At 53.3% G+C, this 24,828-nt stretch overlaps 8 protein-coding genes across 8 annotated transcripts; 5 read left to right on the forward strand and 3 right to left on the reverse strand.

Annotated features, from left to right (window-relative positions):
- Positions 1–1,155: 1,155 nt before the first annotated feature.
- Positions 1,156–3,079, forward strand: cp1 (putative carboxypeptidase S1; the record flags this gene model as incomplete). The annotated part of the gene is made up of 2 exons (XM_001217964.1): positions 1,156–1,296; positions 1,379–3,079. 2 exons carry the CDS (start codon positions 1,156–1,158, stop codon positions 3,077–3,079), a joined length of 1,842 nt encoding a protein of 613 aa, XP_001217965.1.
- An 829-nt stretch (positions 3,080–3,908) lies between these two features.
- On the forward strand, positions 3,909–5,159 carry ATEG_09344 (putative DnaJ domain protein Psi; the record flags this gene model as incomplete). The annotated part of the gene is made up of 3 exons (XM_001217965.1): positions 3,909–4,056; positions 4,121–4,803; positions 4,863–5,159. 3 exons carry the CDS (start codon positions 3,909–3,911, stop codon positions 5,157–5,159), a joined length of 1,128 nt encoding a protein of 375 aa, XP_001217966.1.
- A 341-nt stretch (positions 5,160–5,500) lies between these two features.
- On the forward strand, positions 5,501–7,384 carry ATEG_09345 (uncharacterized protein; the record flags this gene model as incomplete). Its single annotated transcript, XM_001217966.1, has 4 exons — positions 5,501–5,650; positions 5,892–5,948; positions 6,112–6,502; positions 6,576–7,384. 4 exons carry the CDS (start codon positions 5,501–5,503, stop codon positions 7,382–7,384), a joined length of 1,407 nt encoding a protein of 468 aa, XP_001217967.1.
- Positions 7,385–7,524: 140 nt separating this feature from the next.
- ATEG_09346 (uncharacterized protein) lies at positions 7,525–10,364 on the reverse strand (the record flags this gene model as incomplete). The annotated part of the gene is made up of 3 exons (XM_001217967.1): positions 7,525–9,294; positions 9,688–9,716; positions 9,797–10,364. 3 exons carry the CDS (start codon positions 10,362–10,364, stop codon positions 7,525–7,527), a joined length of 2,367 nt encoding a protein of 788 aa, XP_001217968.1.
- A 1,218-nt stretch (positions 10,365–11,582) lies between these two features.
- Positions 11,583–12,944, forward strand: cpa1 (carbamoyl-phosphate synthase (glutamine-hydrolyzing) CPA1; the record flags this gene model as incomplete). Its single annotated transcript, XM_001217968.1, has 2 exons — positions 11,583–12,523; positions 12,590–12,944. 2 exons carry the CDS (start codon positions 11,583–11,585, stop codon positions 12,942–12,944), a joined length of 1,296 nt encoding a protein of 431 aa, XP_001217969.1.
- Positions 12,945–13,170: 226 nt separating this feature from the next.
- Positions 13,171–14,842, reverse strand: ATEG_09348 (putative GTP binding protein (Gtp1); the record flags this gene model as incomplete). The annotated part of the gene is made up of 10 exons (XM_001217969.1): positions 13,171–13,378; positions 13,438–13,602; positions 13,666–13,723; positions 13,780–13,925; positions 13,995–14,104; positions 14,166–14,484; positions 14,547–14,571; positions 14,632–14,646; positions 14,718–14,746; positions 14,814–14,842. 10 exons carry the CDS (start codon positions 14,840–14,842, stop codon positions 13,171–13,173), a joined length of 1,104 nt encoding a protein of 367 aa, XP_001217970.1.
- A 389-nt stretch (positions 14,843–15,231) lies between these two features.
- Positions 15,232–16,624, forward strand: cwc2 (active spliceosome conformation promoter CWC2; the record flags this gene model as incomplete). Its single annotated transcript, XM_001217970.1, has 3 exons — positions 15,232–15,696; positions 15,760–15,824; positions 15,886–16,624. 3 exons carry the CDS (start codon positions 15,232–15,234, stop codon positions 16,622–16,624), a joined length of 1,269 nt encoding a protein of 422 aa, XP_001217971.1.
- Positions 16,625–17,597: 973 nt separating this feature from the next.
- On the reverse strand, positions 17,598–24,304 carry cpcC (putative protein kinase (Gcn2); the record flags this gene model as incomplete). Its single annotated transcript, XM_001217971.1, has 11 exons — positions 17,598–17,609; positions 17,660–18,090; positions 18,143–19,145; positions 19,198–19,527; positions 19,581–21,626; positions 21,696–21,926; positions 22,037–22,132; positions 22,380–22,895; positions 22,948–23,766; positions 23,816–23,850; positions 23,905–24,304. 11 exons carry the CDS (start codon positions 24,302–24,304, stop codon positions 17,598–17,600), a joined length of 5,919 nt encoding a protein of 1,972 aa, XP_001217972.1.
- Between the last annotated feature and the right edge of the window lie 524 nt (positions 24,305–24,828).

Here is a 24,828-nt window from a genome sequence, read left to right on the forward strand (position 1 = left end):
TTCACTTCAGCCATCGTACACCCCGATCAACCCGGACCCACTAACTTCGGTCAGTTGATCCTCGACAAGATGCTAGGGGCCATACAGAAACGCAGATGATCCAGTACCCGTAAGCCAGCAGATCATTGCCGCGATGCAGGCTGTCCGGTCGCCCAGGCAAGCAGCACGTACACGACATGATAGAGCCAGAGCTCGAAGGAGGTTGCCAGAGTGATGCGTGGACCGAACCAGTACCGCTCGAGCCCTCTCACGACTTTCATGCAGGCATTGACCAACGCCATGAAGCACAGCACGGAGAACGAGAACGGCCAAGCCCACCACCAGGCGATGTAGACTGCCGCATGGTAACATCCAGCGATGGCGCTCCGGAATTTGAGCCAGGCTCTGTTCAGTCTGTCCATGATCAGTTTGTATGTGGGGGGGTCTTATCGACGAGTGTGTTTGAGGATATGCGGGTGGAGAGGGGTGTTGTGGTTGTAGAGGAGAGTAGAGAGGAAGCGAGGGAAGTCATTTTGTTATTGACTAGGATTTCTTTGTGTTGGAAGGTGCGGTTGTGCTGTGGTTCTGAAGGAAGTTGTTGTGTAGGTATAGACGGGAAGGAGTCTGGTGTATGGGATCTGCCGAGGTACGACCGATAGATACAGTACGTACAACATGAGGTTAGGTAGACATTAAGTATTCATGAATTGCTCTAAGACATGTATTCATTCAGCTACTATGCCAAATACTTCTACCGTAGAGGCCAAGAGATAAGGCATTACATAAACCACTGGACTGACCTGAAGCTTAATATACCTGACTCCTCATCATCACGCCAATTCCCCACTCTTCAGGATGATGCGGAAATGCAACACCACTTCTAGCTAACCCCGGGACTGACCGCCGGGCTGACCAGACTGCATCGTCACTACACAAGCCTTTAGCTCCTCCGCCCAATGGCTTGTTCTCGTATCGGCCGTTCCCCACTGCTAGTGCAAATGATCGTTACATCGATCGTCGGGCTGACCGGCCAATAACGGCCCCATCAGCTGGGAGATATCGCTCCCCTGAATCTTACGGCGCCATATAAACACCCCAGGACCCTGCAGATCTTGTGTTGGGTATTTTTTCTTCCCTCACTCCGTCGGTTGATTTGGTCTGGGAGGATAAGTACTGATGCCGTCTACCAAGTCTGTCGTGATCGGCGCCGTCGGGCTAGCCGGGGCTGTCGCCGGACAGTATTTCCCTCCCACCCCCGAAGGCCTCAAGGTGGTTCATTCCAAGCACGAGAAAGGCGTCAAAATCTCCTACAAAGAGGTGCGTAGCCATCTCACCTTGTTGGATTTCTCACCAAACATGAGGAATTCCGTCAAACAACCCCCAACCTAATCTCATACAGCCCGGCGTCTGTGAAACCACACCAGGAGTCAAGTCGTACTCGGGTTACGTCCATCTGCCTCCGGGAACTCTCAAGGATGTCTCGTTAGACCAGGATTACCCCATCAACACCTTCTTCTGGTTTTTTGAAGCCCGCAATGACCCGAGAAATGCCCCGTTATCCATCTGGATGAACGGCGGCCCCGGCAGCTCCTCCATGATCGGTCTGTTGCAGGAGAATGGCCCGTGTCGCATCAACCCCGACTCCAACTCCACGGAGATCAACCCCTGGTCGTGGAACAATTATGTGAACATGCTTTACATTGACCAGCCGAGCCAGGTCGGGTTCAGCTACGACGTCCCGACCAATGGCACCTACAACCAGATCACCGGGGAATACGATGTCTCCGGGTTCCCCGGGGGCGTCCCCCCGGTGCAGAACAACACGTTCAATGTTGGCACCTTTCCCAGCTTGAACAAGTCCACGACCGCCAATTCGACTCAGAATGCGGCCCGCGCTCTCTGGCACTTTGCGCAGACCTGGTTCTCCGAGTTCCCGGAGTACAAGCCCCATGACGACCGGGTGAGCATCTGGACCGAGTCTTATGGTGGCCGGTACGGCCCGTCGTTCACGGCGTACTTCCAAGAGCAGAACGAGAAAATTGCCAAGGGGACCGTCTCCAGGGATGTAGACGCACACTACATCCACCTGGACACCCTGGGCATTATTAACGGCTGCGTGGACCTCCTCGTCCAGTCGCCCAAGTACCCCGAAATCGCCTACAACAACACCTATGGCATCGAGACCATCAACAAGACGGTCTACGATGCAGCAATGAGGGCGTGGAGCAAGCCCGGCGGTTGCAAGGACCAGATTATCGAATGTCGCCGCCTCGCTGCCGAGGGCGACCCGCAAATGTTCGGCAACAACGCCACGGTCAACAAGGCCTGTAGAAAGGCCGACCAGTACTGTAGCAACCAAGTCGAAGGACCATACACCGAATTCTCCGGACGGGGATACTATGATATTTCTCACCTCAACCCGGACCCGTTCCCGCCGCCATACTTCTTTGGATTTCTGAACCAACACTGGGTGCAGGGCGCGCTGGGCGTGCCCATCAACTTCACCGAGTCGGTCGACAGCGTCTACGAGGGCTTCTCATCGGTCGGTGATTACCCCCGGTCGGATGTGCGCGGGTATCTCGAGGATCTGGCCTACGTACTGGACTCGGGCATCAAGGTGGCTCTGGTGTACGGCGATCGCGACTACGCATGCCCGTGGAACGGCGGCGAAGAGGTCAGCTTGCTGGTGCAGCATGCGGAGGCGGAGCAGTTCCGTTCGGCAGGATACGCCCCCCTGCGGACGAATGCATCGTACGTCGGCGGGATGGTCCGGCAGCACGGAAACTTCTCGTTCTCCCGCGTCTTCGAGGCGGGCCACGAGGTGCCAGCCTACCAGCCCGAGACGGCGTATGAGATCTTCCACCGGGCGATGTTCAACCGCGACATTGCCACGGGCAAAGTCAACACCGCAAAGAATGAGTCGTATTCGACGACGGGTCCGTCTTCGACGTGGAACATCACGAACGCTGTGCCTGATAGCCCTGCGCCGACCTGCTATGTCCTCCAATTGACGACGTACTGCACGGACGAGCAGGTGCAGAGCGTGGTGGATGGGACAGCTGTGATCAAGGACTACATTGTGGTTGGTGATGGGCAATAGATGTATATACTTGAATGGCAGCCGTGTGCTGTCGTGTCAATAACTGTTGATACTTGTATACTCGGAGTACTCTGCAGTATCAAAGAAATGTGAGACTTACGTAAGAGAAAACCTGCACGTGCGGGGTAATCAGGGGCTAGCCCGAACAGGAAGGTGGGCATCGTGGGTGATGAGATAATCAATATCTCCCGATCAGGAACCAGATCGAGACCGTTGACGAGTATAGTACTTCCATCGAGTTTCTTCTACGATCACCATCATAGTGATTACATTGCAAATCAGCCGTCAGAAGACAGCCGTCTGCGCTCTACGGACAGAATCCTCGCCTCCTGCCCGGATCAGATGCCCCAATCTCTCGTCGTCACAGACACTGCCGAACCTTCGCGAACCTTCGATTGGCTGATGGGGTGCGGTCAAGCGTCACACGTCATTGTCGTCACCTGAAGGCCAACAAGTCCATCTCTTCCTCTTCGCTCTCCTGCATCGACTTTAGATTCTTCAGTCTGGCCTGAGGTTTGTCCTGGTCTGTCTGTCGATTGTTGATTCCTTCCGTTCTTCTTCCCTCGACCCTCTTCTCGCCCTTCACATTGATCGTCTTGTTCCCCGCTATATCTGGTATACGCTGGCCGTGCCCCGCGAATCTTCTACGTCATTCGAGATCCTACGGTCATTCCACCCTCGAGCCCATTTCACAGCCCGGTGGCACAGGTTCGTGCAGGCCGACTATCCGTTCTGCAGTTTATATGCTCATCACCGTCTTCCAATTAGCTTTGTTTGACTTTTGGCTGGTTCTGTCTTTTGAACAACTTAACCGTAATCACTTCCCACAATGGTTGCCGAAACCAAGCTATACGATTCCTTGAATATCAAACCAGACGCGTCACAAGATGAAATCAAGAAGGCCTATCGAAAGGCCGCCTTGAAATACCACCCCGACAAGAACAAAGACAACCCACAAGCCTCCGAGAAATTCAAAGGTACGTGACGTCCCCGCACTCCCTTCCTTCTGTCCTTTGAAGACATCCGCTAACAAGTCTACAGAAGTCTCCCAGGCTTACGAAGTGCTCTCCGACCCCGAAAAGCGCAAGGTGTATGATCAATTCGGTCTCGACTATCTCATGCGGGGTGGTCCCGCTCCTCCGCCCGGCGGCGGTGGTGGTGCCGGCCCCAACCCGTTCGAGGGTGGCATGCCTGGCGGATTCTCCTTCGGTGGTATGCCTGGCGGTGGCGGAACTCGTACATTCCACTTCTCGACCGGTCCGGGCGGCGCCGGCGGGTTCAGCTTCAGCAACGCGGACGATATCTTCCGGAACTTCGCCAAGAGTAGCGGTGGTATGGGTGGCGGCCTAGACGATGACGACTTCCTCTCGTCCATGTTCGGTGCAGGCATGGGCGGAGGCGGCGGTGGTCCTCGCTTCCGTACCAGTCGCAGCAGCGGCGGCGGCGGTCCTGGTTTCCAAAAGGCCCAGCGGGCGCCGACGCCCGAACCCACGGTCGTCGAGAAGGAACTCCCGCTGACCCTGGAGGAGCTGATGAAGGGCACGACCAAGAAGGTCGTTGTCAAGAGCAAGACGTTCGATGCCAGCGGGAAGCGCTCAGTCCAGGATGTCACGCTGGAAGCCAACATCAAACCTGGTCTGCGTACCGGCTCGAAGATTAAGTACCGCGATGTCGGTGACCAGGAAGAAGGGGGACGGCAAGACGTCCATCTTATTGTGACAGAGGTAGGTTTTTTCTCATGATTTTCTCATGGTTGTTGCAACTCGTACTAACAAGTATACAGAAAGAACACCCCACCTTCAAACGTCAGGGCGACAACCTTATCACCACCGTCGAAATCAGTCTCAAGGAAGCGCTCTGTGGCTGGGAGCGCATCGTGCGTACCATCGATGGCAAATCTCTCCGTGTCAGTAAGCCCGGTCCGACCCAGCCAGGTTACGAAGAGCGGTTCCCCGGTCAGGGCATGACGATATCCAAGAAACCCAACGAACGCGGCGATCTCCTCGTCCGTGTCAAGGTCAACTTCCCTAACTCGTTGACACAATCACAGAAGGACATCCTGAAGGACGTTCTTCCGTAATTATGTTCCTGCCTATGATTTACTCTGGTGGCTATCGATCTTGCATTAATGGCGTTTGGCGTGTATTGGCGACACGATGTCATGATTCGAACATGTTTTGTCTTTTATATTAACTTTCATCTTGGCCTATTAGTATGACTCGTTAGATGAATAATAAAAGCTATTCCAGTGTTTACATGTACAGCCTTGGAATGTATGCATTGTAGACTTGTTCTTATCTTATCAATCCTAACCCGATCAGGAATCGACCTCACCTCCGATCATGCGGAGAAAACACTCCCTCTCCTCTCTCCCCTCCCCCATCCTCCTAACCACTCCCCTCCTCACACCAAACCAGCAAAATGCGCCGCAGAATCACCTTCATCCAACGCCCCGACGCAGACTTCTCCCTCGACCAAATCTCCCTCTCCCGCTCCTCGCTCTCCGTCCACGGCCTCGACGCCGCCCGCGAAGACCGCGTCACATTCAGCTTCGACGAGCTTCCACCGGAGGTACGTTACGTCCATATCCACCACCCAAGCCCACGAGATATATCTGTCCGCGGGCCTCTTCGTTAGGCGCTGATTCTGTATGCTCCGCATGCTGACACACGGGTCGACCAGCTCTGGCACGTCCTAAAACTATGCCACCAATTGCACATCCGCTGGGCGGCCGAGGAGCCGTATGAGGCGCGGGCGCCGTTCTCGAGTCGCGTGTCCCCCGGTCTACACGTGTTTTATACGCCTGTTGCAGGTGCAGGTTCAGGGTCGGGGTATGTACTCAGGAGTTTTGGATCTCCCCGGGGGGTTGGTACGTGTGTTCTGACGGATGAGGATGAGACAGGGAAGCGCTGTGTGCATCGTTGAAGAAAGTATTTGATGACGGGCTCAAGTGCGAGACGCCCGAGGTGCGTGATCTGCTGCCTCCCCCCTGGTTTTGTTTAGGGTCTATCGGTCCGCTTACGTGCGCGCAGACGTCGTTTATTACGCCGCCCCTTCTCTCGACGAGATTCGCTTCTACCGCTGCCCTCCAGTTTCACAGTATTCTTCCCTCGCTACAGAATCTGGTGACGTACCTCCAGCACAAGGCGTGTGCGTCTGCGGACGAGGATTGTCTGCGCCGTGTGGCGGGGCTGCTTGTCGCTGACTCGGTCGATGTCAACTACGATAGTATATCGCATGCGCTGACGATATCGGGGTACTGGTCGCGGACGCCGCCGAAGGGATGGACGGAGGAGGTCCGCGCCCGCGAGGCGGGAAAGGGTCAGATCGAGGTGGGACTTCTTGGGACTGAGAAGGCGATCGAGCCTGAGGAGATCCAGATGGGCGGCGTGTTAGCTGTGGTCGGGAAGGAGGATGAACTGAGTAGGTTGCACTTTTCATCTCGCCATTTCGTGGGTGGGAGAACCCAGGCTAATTACATCTGCGAGCCGGCTAGAACCCACGTTGTTTTCCTTCCCATCTCGACATCACCACCTTCCGGATGATGCGATGTATTCGATCTCGTTTCCTGAGCCGACGGGCCTGCATCCTACGATGACTATCGCCTTGTCGCGCGCGTCGCTAAACGCCCCGCCAGCGCCACCAGACGCGACCTGTGCACTGCACGCGTATCTGACTCTCCCGTCGACCGTCTTCGGCGATAAGTATCAACTGTCTACAACGGATTCCTTGTTCCTCGACTCCCACCACTTGACTGCGTTGCGGGCCGTCGCGGGCGAAACTGACCTGGAAGCTCCTGACTGGGTGGTGCCCCGGTGGGGATCAAATTGGCTACTGGAGCTGGCTACGCCCCAGGAGCCGGGGCTGGAGACGGAAGACTGGAACGTCACCATTCCGTTGCACTTGCGCTACCTGAAGCCGTCCGAGTCAGGTTACCGGACTGCATCGATTCCATGGCCCGTCGTCTTCTGGGCCTGTAGTGCAGAGGATGGTACCAAAATGGGCGTCAATCCGTTTGACCGGGTCAACCTGGGCTGGGAGGGGCTGTTTGGTGTTCGCACCATGTTCTACCAGCTGCATCCCTCGACCGGACGCAGAGATGCCCGATTGGTCGAGGAAATCGAAGTACCTGTGCTTCGGCTGACGCGAGAGGGGCTCTTCCAGACCAAGAACATTGAACTGGGTACGGTAGCCGTCATAGGTCTGGGGCTATTGTGGGTGCTGTGGAAGCTGAGTTTGGCAGCACGATCTTCTGAACCCAATACTCGGAAACAGAAGAACCAGAAGCGGAGCAAAGCCGAATAATGAGATAACCATAACTTCTGAACTGAGCGTTGCTCCTGTTGTTGACATTACAGCTTGTTCCACGGGTATCTTGTATCGTAGCATCGTGACCGTTGTTTCAATGATGACTCGGGATCTGAAAGCGGCTGATCGTAGCTAGTCTATATTCCCGCCGTTGGAAGGGAAGATGTGTCATCGTTCACCAAGTTATTGTCCATATCGAAGTTTTGCAAGCTAGGCATATCGATCACCAAATCACTCAACCAGGAAAATCCGGGGTAGTCAGCCAGGGAATGAGTCGACTCCTTGAATGGCTCCCTGGCAACGACCTGTGGCGCCGACGATGAGCTGGGGTTGGAATTTGCATCACGAAGAACATTCCCGAGCGATCGCGTATCCTCTTCCTTCCGTCGTTGGTGAAGCAGGATCAATAAGTAGGCTGTGTTGTAGGCCTCTCGCATGACCTCCGTATCGTAGGCCGACGCCACCTCGCGCAGCGTTCGCATCGCATCTCCAAGCATTGCCAAAGAAGCACGATTGTCGATGGCTAGGAGTGTGCATACGACCTGGAAAGGCACATTCGCGGCCTGATGCCACGGACAGTTGGAAGCAACCATCTCGCGAGCGGCCTGAAGGCCTTTCTGGGCCAGGGCAAGAACGCGATCCAGAAGTGTACCGGAAATGACGGAGTTCAATGCACGCAGCCGGCGATAAATGCACAGCATGAGGTTACATTGTGCCAGGATCAAGGGAGGTTGGATGTGCACGACGTCCAGGACGTTGGTTAGGGCAGATTCTAGATCGGGCAAGTCTTGGGTCGTGCTATTTGGATCGAGGCTTTCTGATACAGGTAGTAGATTGAATATCTCCGTGGTATAGCCAGTAGGTCGGGGAGTAGGCGGAAGAGATGTCGCTCCATGTAGGACGACACGGGAGCGGCCGAGCTCGAAGGAAATCCAGACGTTGAGGTGGCGCGCCATACCGAAGAGGCGTCGACGAATATCCGGATCACATGGCTCTGTGGAGTGCTGTTCAAGGATGGTGTCAGACGACGGCTCTAGATGAAGACCAGTCGCCTCAATCATATGCATCAGTGAGCAGCTAGTCATCCAGGCGGCGTACGGAGAGGCTGTCATGCGCAGGTAAGCGACGCGAAGTACCCAGCCCATGACAACATCAACAGACAATGTGGTTTCAGATAGTAACGCAGGCTCCAAGATCTGTCGCGCATTCTCGACTAGCTGAATTTCGGTGGGCGTGGCTTGCCGTTGCGAGAAGAGATAGCCGAATGCCGCGACACCGCAGAGGACCGCGTCGTAGGGCCCGTAGGCCAAAGCGGCGTCAGACGACGGAGGAAGCCATCGTTTACTCACACGATTGAAGAGGCTGTCGCGATCAATAAAGCCGTAGCATGGATCGACCTTCTCAAAGAACACCGTCGCCAGGGATCTCATATCCTCCTGAGAGATGATATCGACCACAGGTGTCGGCCTTCCGATTGTTGAAGAGAGTGTTGGCTGTGACGGATGACGAGCTCCGACATTCCAGGCAAAAAGATGTAGGTTGGGAGCGTTAGCCGGATCGATTTTCAGACCTAGTCGCCGTACAAATGCCGCCCCAGAATTGGCTTCCAATGAGCTCAGATGAATCCCGTTTGAGTCGCCGAGAGGCGCATGGCTATGGCCCTTGGATGCCGAGTCATCGCGCAATTTCGCCCCAAGGGAGCCCAGATGTGGCATCAAAGTCCTGGGATCCTTCTTCTTACGCGACTGTAGATCATAGTGACAATCAACACCGAACTGGCTGCACGTGGAACAGGGCTGATCGCCGGAGCATTTGCGCTTGCGCGACTGACAGGAGACGCAGGCAATGCGAGACCGCTTTCTGGGAGGCTCCGTCATGGCTTGTTGTGAGCTCACCCGGGGGAGTTTCTAATACATCGCGCAGTGCGGGAAGAGAAAAGGATGAAGTAAATCATACGAAGAGAGGGAGTTAACGCGGAGGACCAGAAGTACCTAGGTACCTGCCTGTTTGGGTAAGGCGCCTCTATTGATGCCTGAGGCCGCTAACTACCAAAATAGGTAACCCTTCTGAGCGCCCTACAATCACTCCTAATCCACATACTTGCTTCCATTCGGATATCCCATCAGATCCTCTAATTCCTTCAGATTCGGCATGCCTGCGGGCCCTGGCATGTACTGCAGGTGGTTTCTCGATGTCGACCCGTTCCACCACATCTCATTTTTATAGAGTCCTTGCATGATGGCTCCCGCATCAATATACGTGCGGATCTCCACCATCTGCCCCTCCCTCCATCGACTCACCCACACATTGACGATGTCAAAAGGTTCGCCTAAATGGGTCAGAAGGGTATGAAGCAGTCAGAAGATGTAGAATTGCACCATGGGAACAGTGGGGTGGAACGGTACGAACCGGAATTCATCTGCCCGATAAACTCGATCTCTGCGACGGACCATTCATAATTACAACCCCCATGGATGGCCTGCGGATGGATCCTGAACTTGTCTTCGTGCAATGAGAAAATCATAGCCACACGGCGCAGTGCATTGACGTAAAAATGCATCAGATCGTTATAATGGCCTGCGATGGGATGATGACCCACTACCGTGAAGCTGACGTTCTTGTGGATCAGGGTGAACAGCTTGCTCATGTCCTTCTCCAGCGTCTTGAAGGAGTCCCAAATATACATTTGGGAGACATACTTGCAGTCCGTGGATGGGTTTTCGAACCGAAATCCCTCTCTATACTTGTCTCCGGGCGGTTGGGGATCATCAATGAGCCCATCCCCATTACACCGACCATCCGGGTCGACAATGCCTGAGCCATCACAGCCGGGTCCCTCCAATGGGATTTGCGAGTGTGGTGTCAGTTGCTGGTGTTGTTGTTGTTGGCCACCGAAGGCTAAAAATGATAGACCGAAAGTGGCTGCGGATAGGATGTAAGCCGTGAGGGCCTGCAGGAAGTATGCAATTAAGACCATGAGGGGCCAAATAATTGGTCTATCAATGTTCGATCTACATCGGAGCTATGGCTCCTGTTCCTCATGTTGACGACGGAAGAACTACGAGGATGGTGATATATATGGATGGAAGAATCGCCCGGGGCTTTTTGAGCAAAATAACCCGTTCAATGAGACCCTTGATGACCACCAGGAGGAATTGGGGGATTGGAGGCTGGGACAAGACACCGGCGGTGAAGTTCAGGCTGGACTTTATTGAAAAAGAGCCGGATGAGTTCGGCGCAGAGGTGATGCGGTGGTTGGACTGCCGATTCTCATCCTATCACAACCTCGAGACCCAGCTTCTGGTCACAACCCCAGAACTTTCGGTATGACAACACAGAATTGTTATCACAGAGTACGGAGGAGTGTTCACCGCCGGGTGGAGGCAAGGATCCACTGTTTTTCAGGGCATTCGGGACTTGTCGAGTGACCACTACGGAGCGCTCCGTACTCCGTCCTCGGATGATCGGTTAGAGAGTGGCCACTGTAGACACGAAATGGGCAGCATCTCACCAATGTGAAAGAGATTACAAGACTCTTTGGACAAGAATCATGAATAATATTTGAGTAGAGGATCTGACCGTCATTGAAGATCGATAAGGTTATTAATTATGGTGATTAAGATTGATTGTTGGCTGGGAAAACCAAATTGAGGCTAATTGACTCATCCGATAACGCTGGCCCGCTGATTGGCCGATGGCGGCGGAGTCGGTGAGGATGGGCACGTGATCCCCGACCGGCCCGGCTTTCGGTCTTCCTTTTTTTCTTCCTCTTTTCCCCTCCTCTTTCTTTCTCTTTTCTTCTCTTCTTCTCCCATCCCAGATTGACTCCCTTCCCATCCACCATACAACCGCACTCTGACAGCTTCCCGCTGCCTTTCATGTCTTTTTAAGCTACCACCCTCAACCTCGAAAATTTTCTAGTGACTGGTAACAGCACAGTCGCGCTTATGTGTCTGGCACCCTCCGTCTTCACTTCTCAGGTATGTTCCTCAAAGAACAGCTTGCTCTATGGGGTGTTCTTTATCCGGTTCAATTTCATTTCACAATGACTAACATGCGATCTGCAGGATTACATCTCGGATCACCTCTGGAAAGCTTCCGGAAACTTTTGAACCCGTTGACTCATACCGTCTCGTGTTCCATCTACATCAATTTCTTTGAACTGCATATATAACCCACCAACAACAACATCAAAATGTTTGCTGCTCGACTATTCAAGGCCATGCCCGCCCGGGCCTCTGCCTTCCCTTCCGTGAATGCTTCTATCCAGTCTCGTTTCATGGCTACCGTGCGTCAGGGTCGCCCTGCCACTGAACGTGCCACCTTCACGATCCGAGATGGTCCTATCTTCCACGGCAAGTCCTTCGGTGCTCGTTCCAACATCTCCGGTGAGGCTGTCTTCACCACCTCGCTCGTTGGATATCCCGAGTCCTTGACCGATCCCTCCTACCGTGGCCAGATTCTGGTCTTCACCCAGCCTCTGATTGGCAACTATGGTGTGCCCTCCGCTGAGAAGGACCAGCATGGTCTCCTGAAGTACTTTGAGTCTCCCAACCTCCAGGCCGCTGGTGTGGTTGTCGCCGATGTCGCGGAGCAGTACAGCCACTGGACCGCCGTCGAGAGCCTCGGCGAGTGGTGTGCCCGCGAAGGTGTTCCTGCCATCTCTGGTGTTGACACTCGCGCCATTGTCACCTATCTCCGTGAGCAGGGTTCTTCCCTCGCTCGTATCACCGTTGGTGAGGAGTACGATGCCGATCAGGATGAGGCCTTCACCGACCCTGAGCAGATCCATCTGGTCCGCCAGGTCAGTACCAAGAGCCCCTTTCACGTGAGCGCCGCCGACCCTCAGTGCCACGTTGCCGTCATCGATTGCGGTGTCAAGGAGAACATTCTGCGTAGCTTGGTCAGCCGTGGAGCCAGTGTGACTGTGTTCCCCTACGACTACCCTATCCACAAGGTGGCCCACCACTTTGACGGAGTGTTCATTTCCAACGGCCCCGGTGACCCCACCCACTGCCAGGACACCACCTATCACCTGCGCCGTCTGATGGAGACCTCCCAGGTTCCCATCTTCGGTATCTGCCTGGGCCACCAGCTTCTGGCGCTCGCTGCTGGTGCTCGTACCATCAAGCTGAAGTACGGAAACCGTGCTCACAACATTCCTGCTTTGGACCTGAGCACTGGTCGTTGCCACATCACCAGCCAGAACCATGGTTACGCTGTCGATGCTTCGACTTTGCCTTCGGACTGGAAGCCTTACTTCGTCAACCTGAACGACTCCAGCAACGAGGGTATGATCCACAAGTCTCGTCCCATCTTCAGCACCCAGTTCCACCCCGAGGCTAAGGGCGGTCCTCTCGACTCCTCTTACCTCTTTGACATCTACCTGGACAGTGTGCGCAAGTACAAGAACAGCCAGCTCGCTGTGTACCCTGAGCGTGACAGCCGCCCCAACCCCCTCCTTGTTGATCTTCTGGCCAAGGAGCGCGTTGGCGTTCAGCCTACTGTTGGCATGCAGAACGTTGCTGCTGCTGCTGCCGCGGCCGCTGCTGCCTAAATGACTGAATTCTAATGCTTGGAGTCTGGGTCTGTTTGTTTCAGGGATACTTTGGTAATTGGTTGGTTTGTTTCGGCACGTTCTTGTTTATGGTATGACAAATTGAATATACTTGTCCAAAACTATTTGAAGTGATGAATCGTAAGGTAATGCGTAGCTTCTACACCTGCTTGCCCTGTCAGATGATTAGGTACCCTTCATTTATGTATGCTCCCTGCTATCGGATCTATTTCGCAACTATGGACACCACATCTTCATCCGCAACCACATGTCCCAGTCCAACTCGCTGCGGTATATGTCGTGCACTTGCGCCCCAGACCAACGCATACTTGAACGTCTCCTTCAGTGTCCGATGGACCTGGTCGCAGACATCCTCGATGGTGGAGTTACTGCGCACGATCAGCGCCTCACTGAAATCCGGGTCTTCTCCTTTCCTAGAGGTGTATCAGCTATGTCTATTCCAGTTTCATTAGTTGCAGGAGACGGCGCGTACCGCTTGGTATATATGCGGATCAGTCGCAGTTCTTTCCAGATCCGATCAACAACCTCTTGCACGCCCAGATCAAGCTCACAACTCATCACCGCCGTGTACGGTTCGCGCGCGAGTTGGTCGAGGAAATCGAGACTGACGCTGTCAATCTTGTTGTAGACATAGAGACTGTTACAGTTAGCTATTTTTTGGGCTGTCGGGGTCATTGGCAAAAAGAATGGATGGACCGACCATCTGATGTATTTTCTGTGGTCTTTCATGATCACGTCGATAAAGTCATCGATGGTTGCTGTATCGATTAGTATAATTGTGATTTCTTAGACATTGTGAGGGAAGAGCACGCACCATTCTCATCCCGCACCAATACTTCGCAGTTCAGCATTTTGTAGTCTTTCAGCACATTCCCGATCATCCTCTCGTCGAGGTACTTCGGCGGTGTCTGGAACGTAATCTTCATTCCGCCGGCCTTCTTCGGTTTGAGATAGATGTTGCTAGACGGAATTAGTCCGCTGACCACAAGCAACGCCACAGTAGCGACGAGGACAGGACAAGGAACGTACGGAGGGTCCCTGTTCAACCGAATACCAACAGCATCCAGTTCCGCCTCCAGCAACGCCCGCTGTTCAGCCTTCTTCGTTGCATCCAGCACCATCAAGATCAAATCACTCGTCTAGACTGCGTCAGAACACCCATCCCCAGAAAAAAACAAACCAAAGCAACAGGCCACCAACCTTCGCCGCAGAGATAACCTGTCGTCCTCGTCCCTTGCCCTCGGCAGCGCCCTCAATGATACCGGGAAGATCGAGAATCTGGATCTCCGCGCCCCCGTATTCCAACACACCGGGAATGGCCGTCAGCGTCGTGAACGAGTACGCGGCCGCTTCGCTCTTCGTCTTGGTGATCTTGCTCAGGAAGGTCGATTTACCGACGGACGGGAATCCGACCAGGGCCACTCGTGCATCGCCGCTCTTGCTCACGTCGAAGCCGGTGCCGCCGCCGCCGGAGCCACCGGTGGGTTCTAGGAGCTGAGCTCGTAACCGGGCGAGTTTTCTGGAGGTATGGTGGTGAGTCTTGTTGATAGTATTGAGAGTTGGTAAGGGAAACATGCGCACCCTTTCAGCAGACCAAGATGGTACTCTGGGGTGAGTTAGCGTGTATATTCGACAGGAGCCAGGTGTCAGAGCCGTCCGTTCATACCTGTGGCCTTGTTCTCTGCGACATGTCAGTTGCGGGGTTCATTCTGGGTTATTTGGAGGGGTACACGGGGAGACAAGTGGACATACTCTGCGTCCTGCGCATCTCATCTTCGATCCTGTAGTCGGTTGGAAAATCACACATAAGTCGAATCCCAGACAACACAGATACAGCCGCCAACGTACTCTTTGATCTTCTCCGTGATGTTCACCATCTTGCCAGTTGGGAGCCCCGCGGACTCAGAACACGCACTAGAAACAGACTCGGTATCGGTGAGGACAGTGAAAAGAGATGGAACAGTATTCCCGGAGCTCCAGCAAAGACAACTCCGAAGACAGACAACCGCTAGCACCACTGTGAACCGATCGCAGACGGGATCAATGCGGAGAGTCGAGGCCGGGCATCTTCTCAAAATCCGCGCGATGCCAAGCATGCCTTATGTAAGCGACATCCCCGAAACTTTGCTTCATTTCTTTCCCTTGCCTCTATCCAGACCTCATCTCCCATCCGCCCATATCCCTAAACTGGTTAGCCACATTTTCACGACCATATCGACTGTCGCGAAGCTCCCCTAGTCCCTGGAGACGATTACGGCTTCCCATCATGGCCGACTCCGCCGTTGCAGAGCCTCCTCAGGCCGCAGAGTCTACTCCGATCTCCAACCCGGACGAAACGACCACCGCACAAGACGAAACTACTCTCGATACCACACAACAGAATGAGACGGGCGAAACGGCCCTCGTCACCCAACAAACAGAGGTGTCCGCCGAGACGGACGCCAGCGCGCCGAAGAAGAAGAAAATCATTCGTCGCAAGAAGCGCCCAGCCCGGCCACAGGTCGATCCCGCCACAATCAAATCCGAGAAGCCCCAGCAGACGGGCACGGTATTCAACATCTGGTACAACAAATGGTCGGGCGGCGACCGCGAAGACAAATATCTGAGCAAGACCCACGCGCAGGGCCGGTGCAATGTCGCAAAGGATAGCGGATACACGCGCGCCGACCGGGTCACGGGCTCTTACTTCTGTCTGTTCTTCGCCCGCGGTATCTGTCCGCGTGGACATGAGGTATGCATCCTGCGCACTGTATACCTCCAGGCTGCAGTCTGAGCTGAGCTAACTGTCTTGCAGTGCGAATATCTCCACCGGCTACCCACGATCCATGACGTCTTCAGCCCTAACGTAGATTGCTTTGGGTAAGCTATCCTCTCTCCCCCGTGCGTACTCCACCCAGTCCAATATGCTAACTCTTCCCAGCCGAGAAAAGTTCTCCGACTACCGCGACGACATGGGCGGAGTCGGCTCCTTCCTGCGCCAAAACTCGACCCTCTACGTCGGCCGCATCCACGTGACAGACGACATCGAGGAGGTCGTCGCGCGCCACTTCGCGGAATGGGGCGAGATCGAGCGGATCCGTGTGCTGACGGCGCGCGGCGTCGCGTTCGTGACATACTCGAACCTAGCGAATGCCGAGTTCGCCAAGGAAGCCATGGCGCACCAGAGTTTGGACCACAACGAGATTCTCAACGTTCGCTGGGCGACGGTTGATCCGAACCCGCTGGCGCAGAAGCGCGAGGCGCGACGGCTGGAAGAGCGGGCCGCCGAGGCCGTGCGGAGGGCGTTGCCGGCGGAGTTTGTGGCCGAGCTGGAGGGGCGGGACCCCGAGGCTCGCAAGAAGAAGAAAATCGAGGGCAGTTTCGGGCTGCAGGGGTACGATGTGCCCGATGAGGTGTGGTACACGCGGACGAAGCAGTTGGAGGATTCTGAGAAAGCCGGACAGGCACAGCTTGACGCTCCGGGCCAGCGTCTTATGATTGAACCTGCGTCGTCATCGACAGCGACGGCGCCTGCAGAACCCGAGAGTGGTGGTATCTTTTCTAGTTCTACTGTTGCGGCGCTTAGAGGACTGGCGGGTGGGAACGTCACGACGCAAGCTGCGCCCAAACCTGCAGGAGGTCCTTTAGTGGGCTACGGAAGTGATGACGAGAGTGATTAGGGTCGGGATTGGGTTTCATTTCATGCTTAATATGTACACTAACGGAGATACCTTGGAAAAGATTGCAGGGTTTGCGATTTGCATCCAAACAGCGGGTATATTTCGCTATGAAACATGAGAGGAGAGAAAGCAAGCAAACATATAAGACACATGACGCATAAAGCATACGTGATTCATCTATCGTTGCCACATCCTAAATCGTAATACAGGCATAAACCCGTGCGATAATTGTATATGAAAGCATTGGTGTAATGCTCTCCGCCGTCCTTGGACCGGCTCTCGTTGGCCAAATCACATAGCAATTCGTGAACTTGGCTGAAGTATTTCCGTTCGGTTAGCGGCGCGTTCTGGATGACCGTGCGCCAGCTGTCAGGGTCCGATAATCGTGTGTCCCGAATTGCTTCCAGCAGGTCGTCCCGGGTGTCAATCGCGACAATGGGCCCATTAAGGGCCTTTTCGGCGACTTCCCGCGAACGCAGGAGAGCTATCTTCCAGTTAGCATACCATCAACTGGCAGGACGAGAAGCAAAGCATACCAGACTCGACAATATTTCTGCGGTTGGACTTCTTGTTACGATGAAGAGGAGCTAGGATGCGCACATCGTTCGCTCGCTCGCTGTTCACGGCGCTAGTATCTGCCTGGCTGGGGAGTCGTGTCTGGCGCTGCTCCGTTGTCCCCTCGCGCTGATTTCGAGCGCGGATCTCATTCCGCAGCCATGGAATCAGTTCGGAGTTCCGTATGTCCCACTCTTCTCTGGGAGCAAGGCATTTGACCTTGAAGCCTCGCTCTTTGCTATCTTGCTTCGCGATAACGATCCAACTGTGGTTGTGATCACGGTATTTAGTCAAGAGCTCTTCCAGCGAGGAGGCATCCACAGCAAGCTCTCCACTGATATCATTAGCCCAGAGGTCCTGCAAGACTTTGATGCCAATCGTGCGAAGAACAGTTGGGTCGAAGCTGGCAACAAGCACATCACACTGTTACCTACGTATTAGCTTCGTTCTTTGGAGATAGAATGCATGCGCTGCACTTACTCGTCGCGTCTTCCAGAATACCCCGCTGTCGTTTTCAGGTTGCTTGACAGACTGTTTGGTCAGTCCCCCGACGTAGTCTACCATGGATGAGCTGAGTCTGTCCCAACTCAGATTGAAGCCCACAGCATGCGTTTGAGACCGGCTTGTCAATAGCTTCGGACGGAATTCCTGTATAAGCGAGTCGTACCGACCGCCGGCCGCGAACACGTCCCGTCGCTTGGTGTCAAAGACGCACTGGAAAAGAATGCTGCCTCTGAAGAACTTGTCATTCAGACTCCCAAGTGGATTGACGTACACCTTTCGTTTCACGTCGAAGCTTTGCAGGTATGTCATTAGAAGGTTGATCCGAGCGAAGATTGGCGCAAGTCGTTCTGCGAATTTGGTGCCTTCCATAATGGACTTGAGGCGCCGTTGCGTTTGTTTCGGAGAATCTGATATGGTCAGTTTTACAGTTACAATGGATAAATTCCGACGTATACCAACCTCTGAAGTCGAACCGGGCGAGATCATCCAACGAAGTGGAAGCAACGCCAATAGCCGGGGAACGAAGCTCACTCCTGATTTTCTGCATGGTCCATTTGCCAACATTGAGCTTGCTAACAATCTCCTTGACCAAAGGAATCTGTGATGGAGTGATACGGCAGAATTCCATGATAAGTTGAAGGAGATCGGAGTGATTCACAAGGAAACACATGGAAGCCGACCGCAGAGGGGGGAACTCTTCAATTATCTCATCCAGGACCTTGATGACTTCGGCTTCCTTCAGCGCTAGATCCAGAGCATTGTGGGACACAATATCGAAGTCAACTTCTTTATGAGTCCTGGGCTCACCACCATGAGGCATCTCTCGATAGACTGTGCCAAATGCGAAAGATTTCTCGAGAGTAGGATCTTGCCGGGATATTGAGCGAGCGTTGGGAAGGGTCAGGTCAAACGGCAGCTGTAACAGGTTACCAGAAGCATCAAGGAGTCGCATTGCGCCGTTGTTGTAGTGTTGGGACCTGGGGAACAGCATTTGCCGTGAGGTCTCCACCGCTCCATGCTTGCGAAAGATGGCAGTCAATCGTTCTTTGACTAATCCTTGAACAAGCAGTTCGTTCGCAGCCGGGTAGCTGCGGGAGTCCATGTCCCACGCAATGTCTTCGAACTTCCTCGGCGACTGCGAGAATATACCGGACAAAATCTTCTTATAATCCGGTGAATTAGGATCAGAGAGCAAATGCATGATTGCTCGACGGAAAGTCTCCTCTTCAACTTGGAGGGGAATCTGGCCACTATGGAGTAACTCGGCGGCAGAAGGTCGTTGGCTGGGATTATGGCTCAGCAACGACTCGATTATCCTGCCTTGGACCGCTTTGTCCGAATATTGGAACGTTGCTGGCAGAGTATGATTCTTCTCCCTGATGGCCCGAAGCGTTTGGTCACGTTCCATGCCTGTCGGCAGAGGATGACACATTTCAAAGAAGATAACACCCAGTGAGAACATCTACAGACGTTAGTAAAATCTTCTTGTCTGTTGTCTTTGGCATTCCACTTACATCGACCTTTTCATTATAGTTTCCGGTGAAACCACTCTTCATCTCAGGAGCAACATAATATGTGGTCCCAAGGCTACGAGTGAAGTCTCCAGCAAAGTCTGCGGCAGCCGACGAACGCACAGCCGTGGTGAACTGGCCGCTGGTAGCCAGTCCAAAATCTCCAATGCGAGGGTTGTTCGCGACGTCAATAAAGATATTATCCGGCTTTAGGTCACGATGTATAATACCATGGCTATGGATGTGGCTCAAGCCATCGAGGATTTGACGGAACAGCCGCCATGATCTGTCAACATCGTCATACAGACCGTTCTTTATTAGATCACGGAGAGTCTTTACATGGATTAGCTCGCACCGAAGTAGGTGTTAGGTCTCGACAAACTTACATGTTTCTCACAGTACTCCATTTGGATATACAGAGTAGTGAGGACCGGTCTTCCTTGTGAGCCAGATCTCACCCGGCTGAGCTCTTTCCCTGTGCCGCTTTCCGTCCCATACGTTTCTGGTGTTTCTCCTTTGCATCTGTACGAGAGCGACCCGTCATGTTCATCTTCGCTATCAGATGCGAACTCGATCTTCGGATAGCCGCTCGAGCTGATGAAATCTAGCCCTCCGGTACTATACTCGAAGGCAGCCGAATTTCTGCTGGTAAAATAGTCACCATCCGTAGATGTCACAGCTTCTTCGTCTACATGATCGTAATCCTCCTCAAGCCACGCCGTATAGTAGCGCACGACGTACGGATGGTTGAGCCGCGACAACAGCATGATCTCGGAAAGCGTATCCTTCAAGGCAGCGGCAGATCTCTGTGATATCTTCTTTATTGCATAGAATCGACCATCGAGCTTGTTCCTGGCCTTGACTACCTGACCGAAACCACCTTTTCCCAAGCGACCTGCTTCATCGAAGTCTTGGTTGTACCGCGAGAAAGCTGGGAGGCCTCCGAGAGAGTCAAGGCGTGGACGCCTCGGCAAAGAAATGGAGTTTGAATTGCTTGTGCGGGAGATGAGAGGTGTGTCGACGCGGAAGAACTCGGAGGGTTGAAGCTGAAAGGCCGTCGGCCTCTTCTTTGGATCGGGCTTGAAGAATTCAAACAGCAAGTCCTGCAAGGAAGGCGACAATCCCAGGGTTTCCATCAACGCATTGGCGGATGTGTATCGCTGCAGCACTTCCATACCAAAGCCCATCTGAAGGAAGACTATGCCCAAGTCCCAAACATCAGTCTTCATAGTGGGCGTAGCATTTTCTTGTGTCAACTCCGGAGGAAGCCAAAAGGGCGATTTAGACGTCGTAAGGGACCGTTTGCTGTCTGTGGTATCTGGCAAAGCATCCTCAACGCTTGCCTGCAGCTTCACGACTGTACCACCATTTGAGGTTCTAAAAAGCATTACCCGTTCACAGCGAATGTCTCCATGGACGAAACCACTCCGGTGGTAGAACTCAAGGGCCTCGAGAAGTTGGATCGTCCAGCTACGGAGCATATCCACAGGGGCAGTGCCCACAATATCCAGAAACTCAGACAGTGACCCTTTATTTGCGTGCTCAAACAGGAGATAAATCTTCCAGGCATGGTCGTCGGAATTATCCATGTCGAGAGGCCTACAAATTTTGAAGCCAACAAACTCCACGAGGTTAGGATGCCGGAGCCTTTTTAAGGAGTCCAACTTATCCTCACTGGAGCGCATTTTCTCTCGGAAAGCTAGAGGCTCAACGCCCCTGGCTTCGATCGCAAGCTCCTTGAGCACAAGTAAAGGAGCGCATGGACGTGTTTCAGACACGGCAGGTCTCACAGTGAATGTCTCTTTCCCAGGACGGCTCTGTATATGGGTTTTACCATACACAGCGCGGAAGGTGAGAGGACCCTCGTCCGTGTCGGACATCACCAAGGGCGGATCGAAAGAGATAGCGCCGGGTATGTTGTCCACCACATCGCTATCGCTGTTTGAATCCATTCCGGGAGTCCGACTTTTGCGCCTAGAAATCCGCGCCTTGGTTCGCTCTCTGATTTTGTCCTGCAACAGTTGTTGCAGTGCACGTTCTTCCTCCGCGGTAGCAGCTTCTTGCTTCCGGAGTTCTTCTTGTCGCTCAAGTTCGGCTCGCTGGTTCGCCGCAGCTTCTTGTTCCATTCGTTCCTCCTCAAGACTAGGAAGGTCTTTGTTCTGAGCGCGCGCTTCTGCTATATCTTCGAGGACGTCTTGGATAGAGACCGCAATTTCATATATCATTTCCGAGCCCAACAGCTCCTTTGGCTTATTTCGTATGATATCGAGGATGCGGGATCGAGACCCTTGCCGGAGATCTTCTATGTTTTCCAAGGTAATGTTCGGATAGGTCTTCGGATATGTTGCGGGTAGCTCAACCAGCAGCTCGAGACGCACATCTGGATTGGAGGAAGCTCGTAGGTGCAGCTTGAATGAAAGATTGGACGATTGCTTCAAGTCAAGTGTCAGTTATAGTGCAAGTTCCGAGGTGATATGAGTTGGTATCTGGTGGTAACGCACATGCCATGCGGAACGTCGGTGCAGGACCTCTTCAAAGTCATCGCCATAAATGGATCGAAGAGCTTCGACCTCATTCTGGTGGATTTCCTGGTAGTTCGTGCGCGGCGCAGCGGACGAACCTAACGTAGACACATCCGAAACAAGAGAGTCCCTCTTCTCCGCCCGGGGAGAGGCGTTGGTAGGAGCATGCTTGCTGTTCTTTTTCTGTTTGTGAGGCATAGCGGGGCGTAACTGCAGGGCGGTGTAGAAGTCAGGTGCCCAGGTCGAGAAGGTCTCTGCCACGCGACGGAGTGACAAAGAATGCAGCCGAAGCTGCAGCCCTCTATAGCTCGAAAAAGGACATGACGAGAATGAGCTGTGAGGTCGAGAAGGAGCGGAATTCGAGGCGGAAGAGGAGGAAGTTGAGTAAAAGAGCGGTCACTACTGGCAGTCAAGGGCTTTAAGTTTAGCGCATCTGAAGGGCGTGCTGGGCCCCACCATCGACGATGCAGGCTGCACGTGATACACCATAGTCGGAGATTTGTGCCAGCACATTCCAGCTCCACCACTAGTCTAACTACGTACTTCCTGCCAGCACAACGAGACCCATCGGATTTGTGTTCTACGGAGTACATCGACACTGATTTTCTGTATAATGGATTTGCCTATCGTTATATATACCTAGGCTTCCCGTCGAGAAAATACCAAAGGGACATTCTCCCCAATCGTCAACGTTTGAGCGTTCGAGCTCTGCTCGAGTGCTTGCTGCACCCGGCATCGCATCTCGCTTTCACTCTCATCTGCATGTTTCTGCAAAGTAACACGGTAATTGCGGAAAATAATCACCAGAGCGGCCACAAATTCCACCTGAGCAAACTTCTTCCCCACACATGCCCGAAGACCGTCACTAAACGGTAGAAATGCGCCACGTACGGGCCGGTGGATCGTGTCGTGCTCTAGTCCGGGACCGGAAAGACCGTCCAGGCCATCGTTCTTTGCCAGAAAACTATCGATATTGCGTTTGTCCCACCGAGAAGGGTCGAATTCCGACGCATTCGGTCCCCAGTACATCTCATCGTAGTGCAGGGCATTTGCATCTAGACATAGATATGTTGCAGGTGGAATTTGGTATGCCTGGTCCCTGTAAGAGATACTTGCGCTAGAGGTGTCTGTCCATTTGGGTAGGCTGGAAACCGGGGGATAGAGTCGAAGTGTCTCGAGCTATTCATTCTCAGAATAGAACAACGGGGCAAATTGTGGAGTGCTAACGTACCATGATGCATAATGGGGCCACAAGTTTAGGGAAAGTCCGTTCGTAATCCCAGCCTGTCGGGTTTGCAGGCTCCCCCATGGTCACCTCTTGTATCTCATCGTACAAGTGGTCCTGAACGTCCTGATGCATTGCCAGGAGAACGAGGGCAAACCGAAGAGTCGTGGCCGTCGTTTCGTGTCCAGCAATCATGAAAATATACAGATTCCCAAATATCTCCTCGTCTGACAAACCATCAACACGGTGCGTGCTTCCTAACTCGGAATTCTCACGGCGGGCCCTCACGAGTCCTTCCAAAAGATTGTGAGAAGAAGGGTTCTCTCTGACCTCGGCATTATCAAGAAGAGCACGAAGGTATTTTCCCAGGTCGTCGTACGCCATGAAATCTGTCTTGAAGAATGGTGCCATCCTTCGTGGGATCCATTTGGGCCAAATACCATTCGCGAAGAAGACGGTGGACATGGAGGTGCTAATGTACTCCATGACGGAGGGAAACGTAAAAGAATACCCTTGAGGAGGCATCACAGCATCCTGAAATAGCCCTTCCGCATCCCCTGTAGTGGCTTTGTATGCAGGTTTAAAAGGCAATGTGACCCCAAACCCGGCACTGCAGATGATATTCAGGGTGAATTTCACAATATCGTCTCGTACGTCGGGAAGCGAGAATAATGTGTGGGGGGAGTCGGAGGCATGTTTTTCTTCCCAGTAGTTGGTCATCTGTATACCTTGACGAATACTTTCTTGCCACACGAGAGCATTGTTCTTCTCATTGAATGTGGCCGAGGTATACCGGCGATAACGAGCCCATTGGTTGCCTTCGCTCTAGATACTGTCAGATAAGTACGACGAGCGCTCACGAAGACAAACGTACCGTCAAAACACTGGGACCGTATATCGCAAACCCCTCTAAGTTCCGGTATTAGGTCCGATCAAATATGGCTCAGAAGCAAGAAAGCATACCGTAATTTTTCACTGGTTTGGGAAAACTCCGTCGAGCCATACAGACTTGGGTAACGACATTGGCTTCAGAAACATGGCATGTCACTGACCACGGAGTCACAATCGTGTAGACAGGACCATATAGTTTAGTAATGCGATCCTTGACTCTCCAGCGGTACTTGAATGAACTGTTGTGGACAAGATCGGCCAGCCAGGCAGGAAGACAGTGGTCAACGAGATAGCGGTACCACCTGGTTTCGACAAAGCCTAGGTAAAAGACACTATGCTCTGAGAATGGAAAAACCATATATGGAAGTCCTATCTGCTGGGCAAGACGACGGTTCTTGAAGAATTCAAGAGTGACGTGGATGGGGTAAAGGGCTAAGAACCCCCATAGAGCGATGCCGAAGGACTGAAACATGATTAGTGAAGTGTGATGGGGTTTCTTTCAGAGACAGTAGGACAGAAGAAAAGAGAGTCAAAGAGTTTAGATACTTGCGATCATCTTTGCTCTTATAAGCGTGAGGACACCCGCGGTGAAGAGGAATTTAGGCCGTCATACTATGGTCCATACCGTCTATCTACTTATTCTCATACTCCGATTTCTTATAGACCCTCGTAAAAAGTGGACCGCCCCCGCTGAGTACGAGCAGACCAATCATCATGCATTCTTGGAGCGATCGAGGGCCCACATCAGCCTTGTCAGATACACGTGACTGCTAGAGCATAACGTCGCGGCTGACGTCTTACAGGTAGGCACATGAACTCCGTATCCTCGGTACATGTATCCTGGGCTCATGGAGCAGCCTCTCAGAAGGTCTCGGGCTAGCAAGCCCAAAGTCCGGACCGGTTGTATCACCTGCAAGTCAGTGGATTCGTTCCCTCCTACCCTCAGCGCTATCACAATCTAAGTCAATGATTCAGGATCCGAAGAATTAAGTGTGA

The sequence above is a fragment of the Aspergillus terreus genome, genomic scaffold, assembly GCF_000149615.1.
Source record: "Aspergillus terreus NIH2624 scaffold_14 genomic scaffold, whole genome shotgun sequence".
Lineage (NCBI taxonomy): Eukaryota > Fungi > Ascomycota > Eurotiomycetes > Eurotiales > Aspergillaceae > Aspergillus > Aspergillus terreus.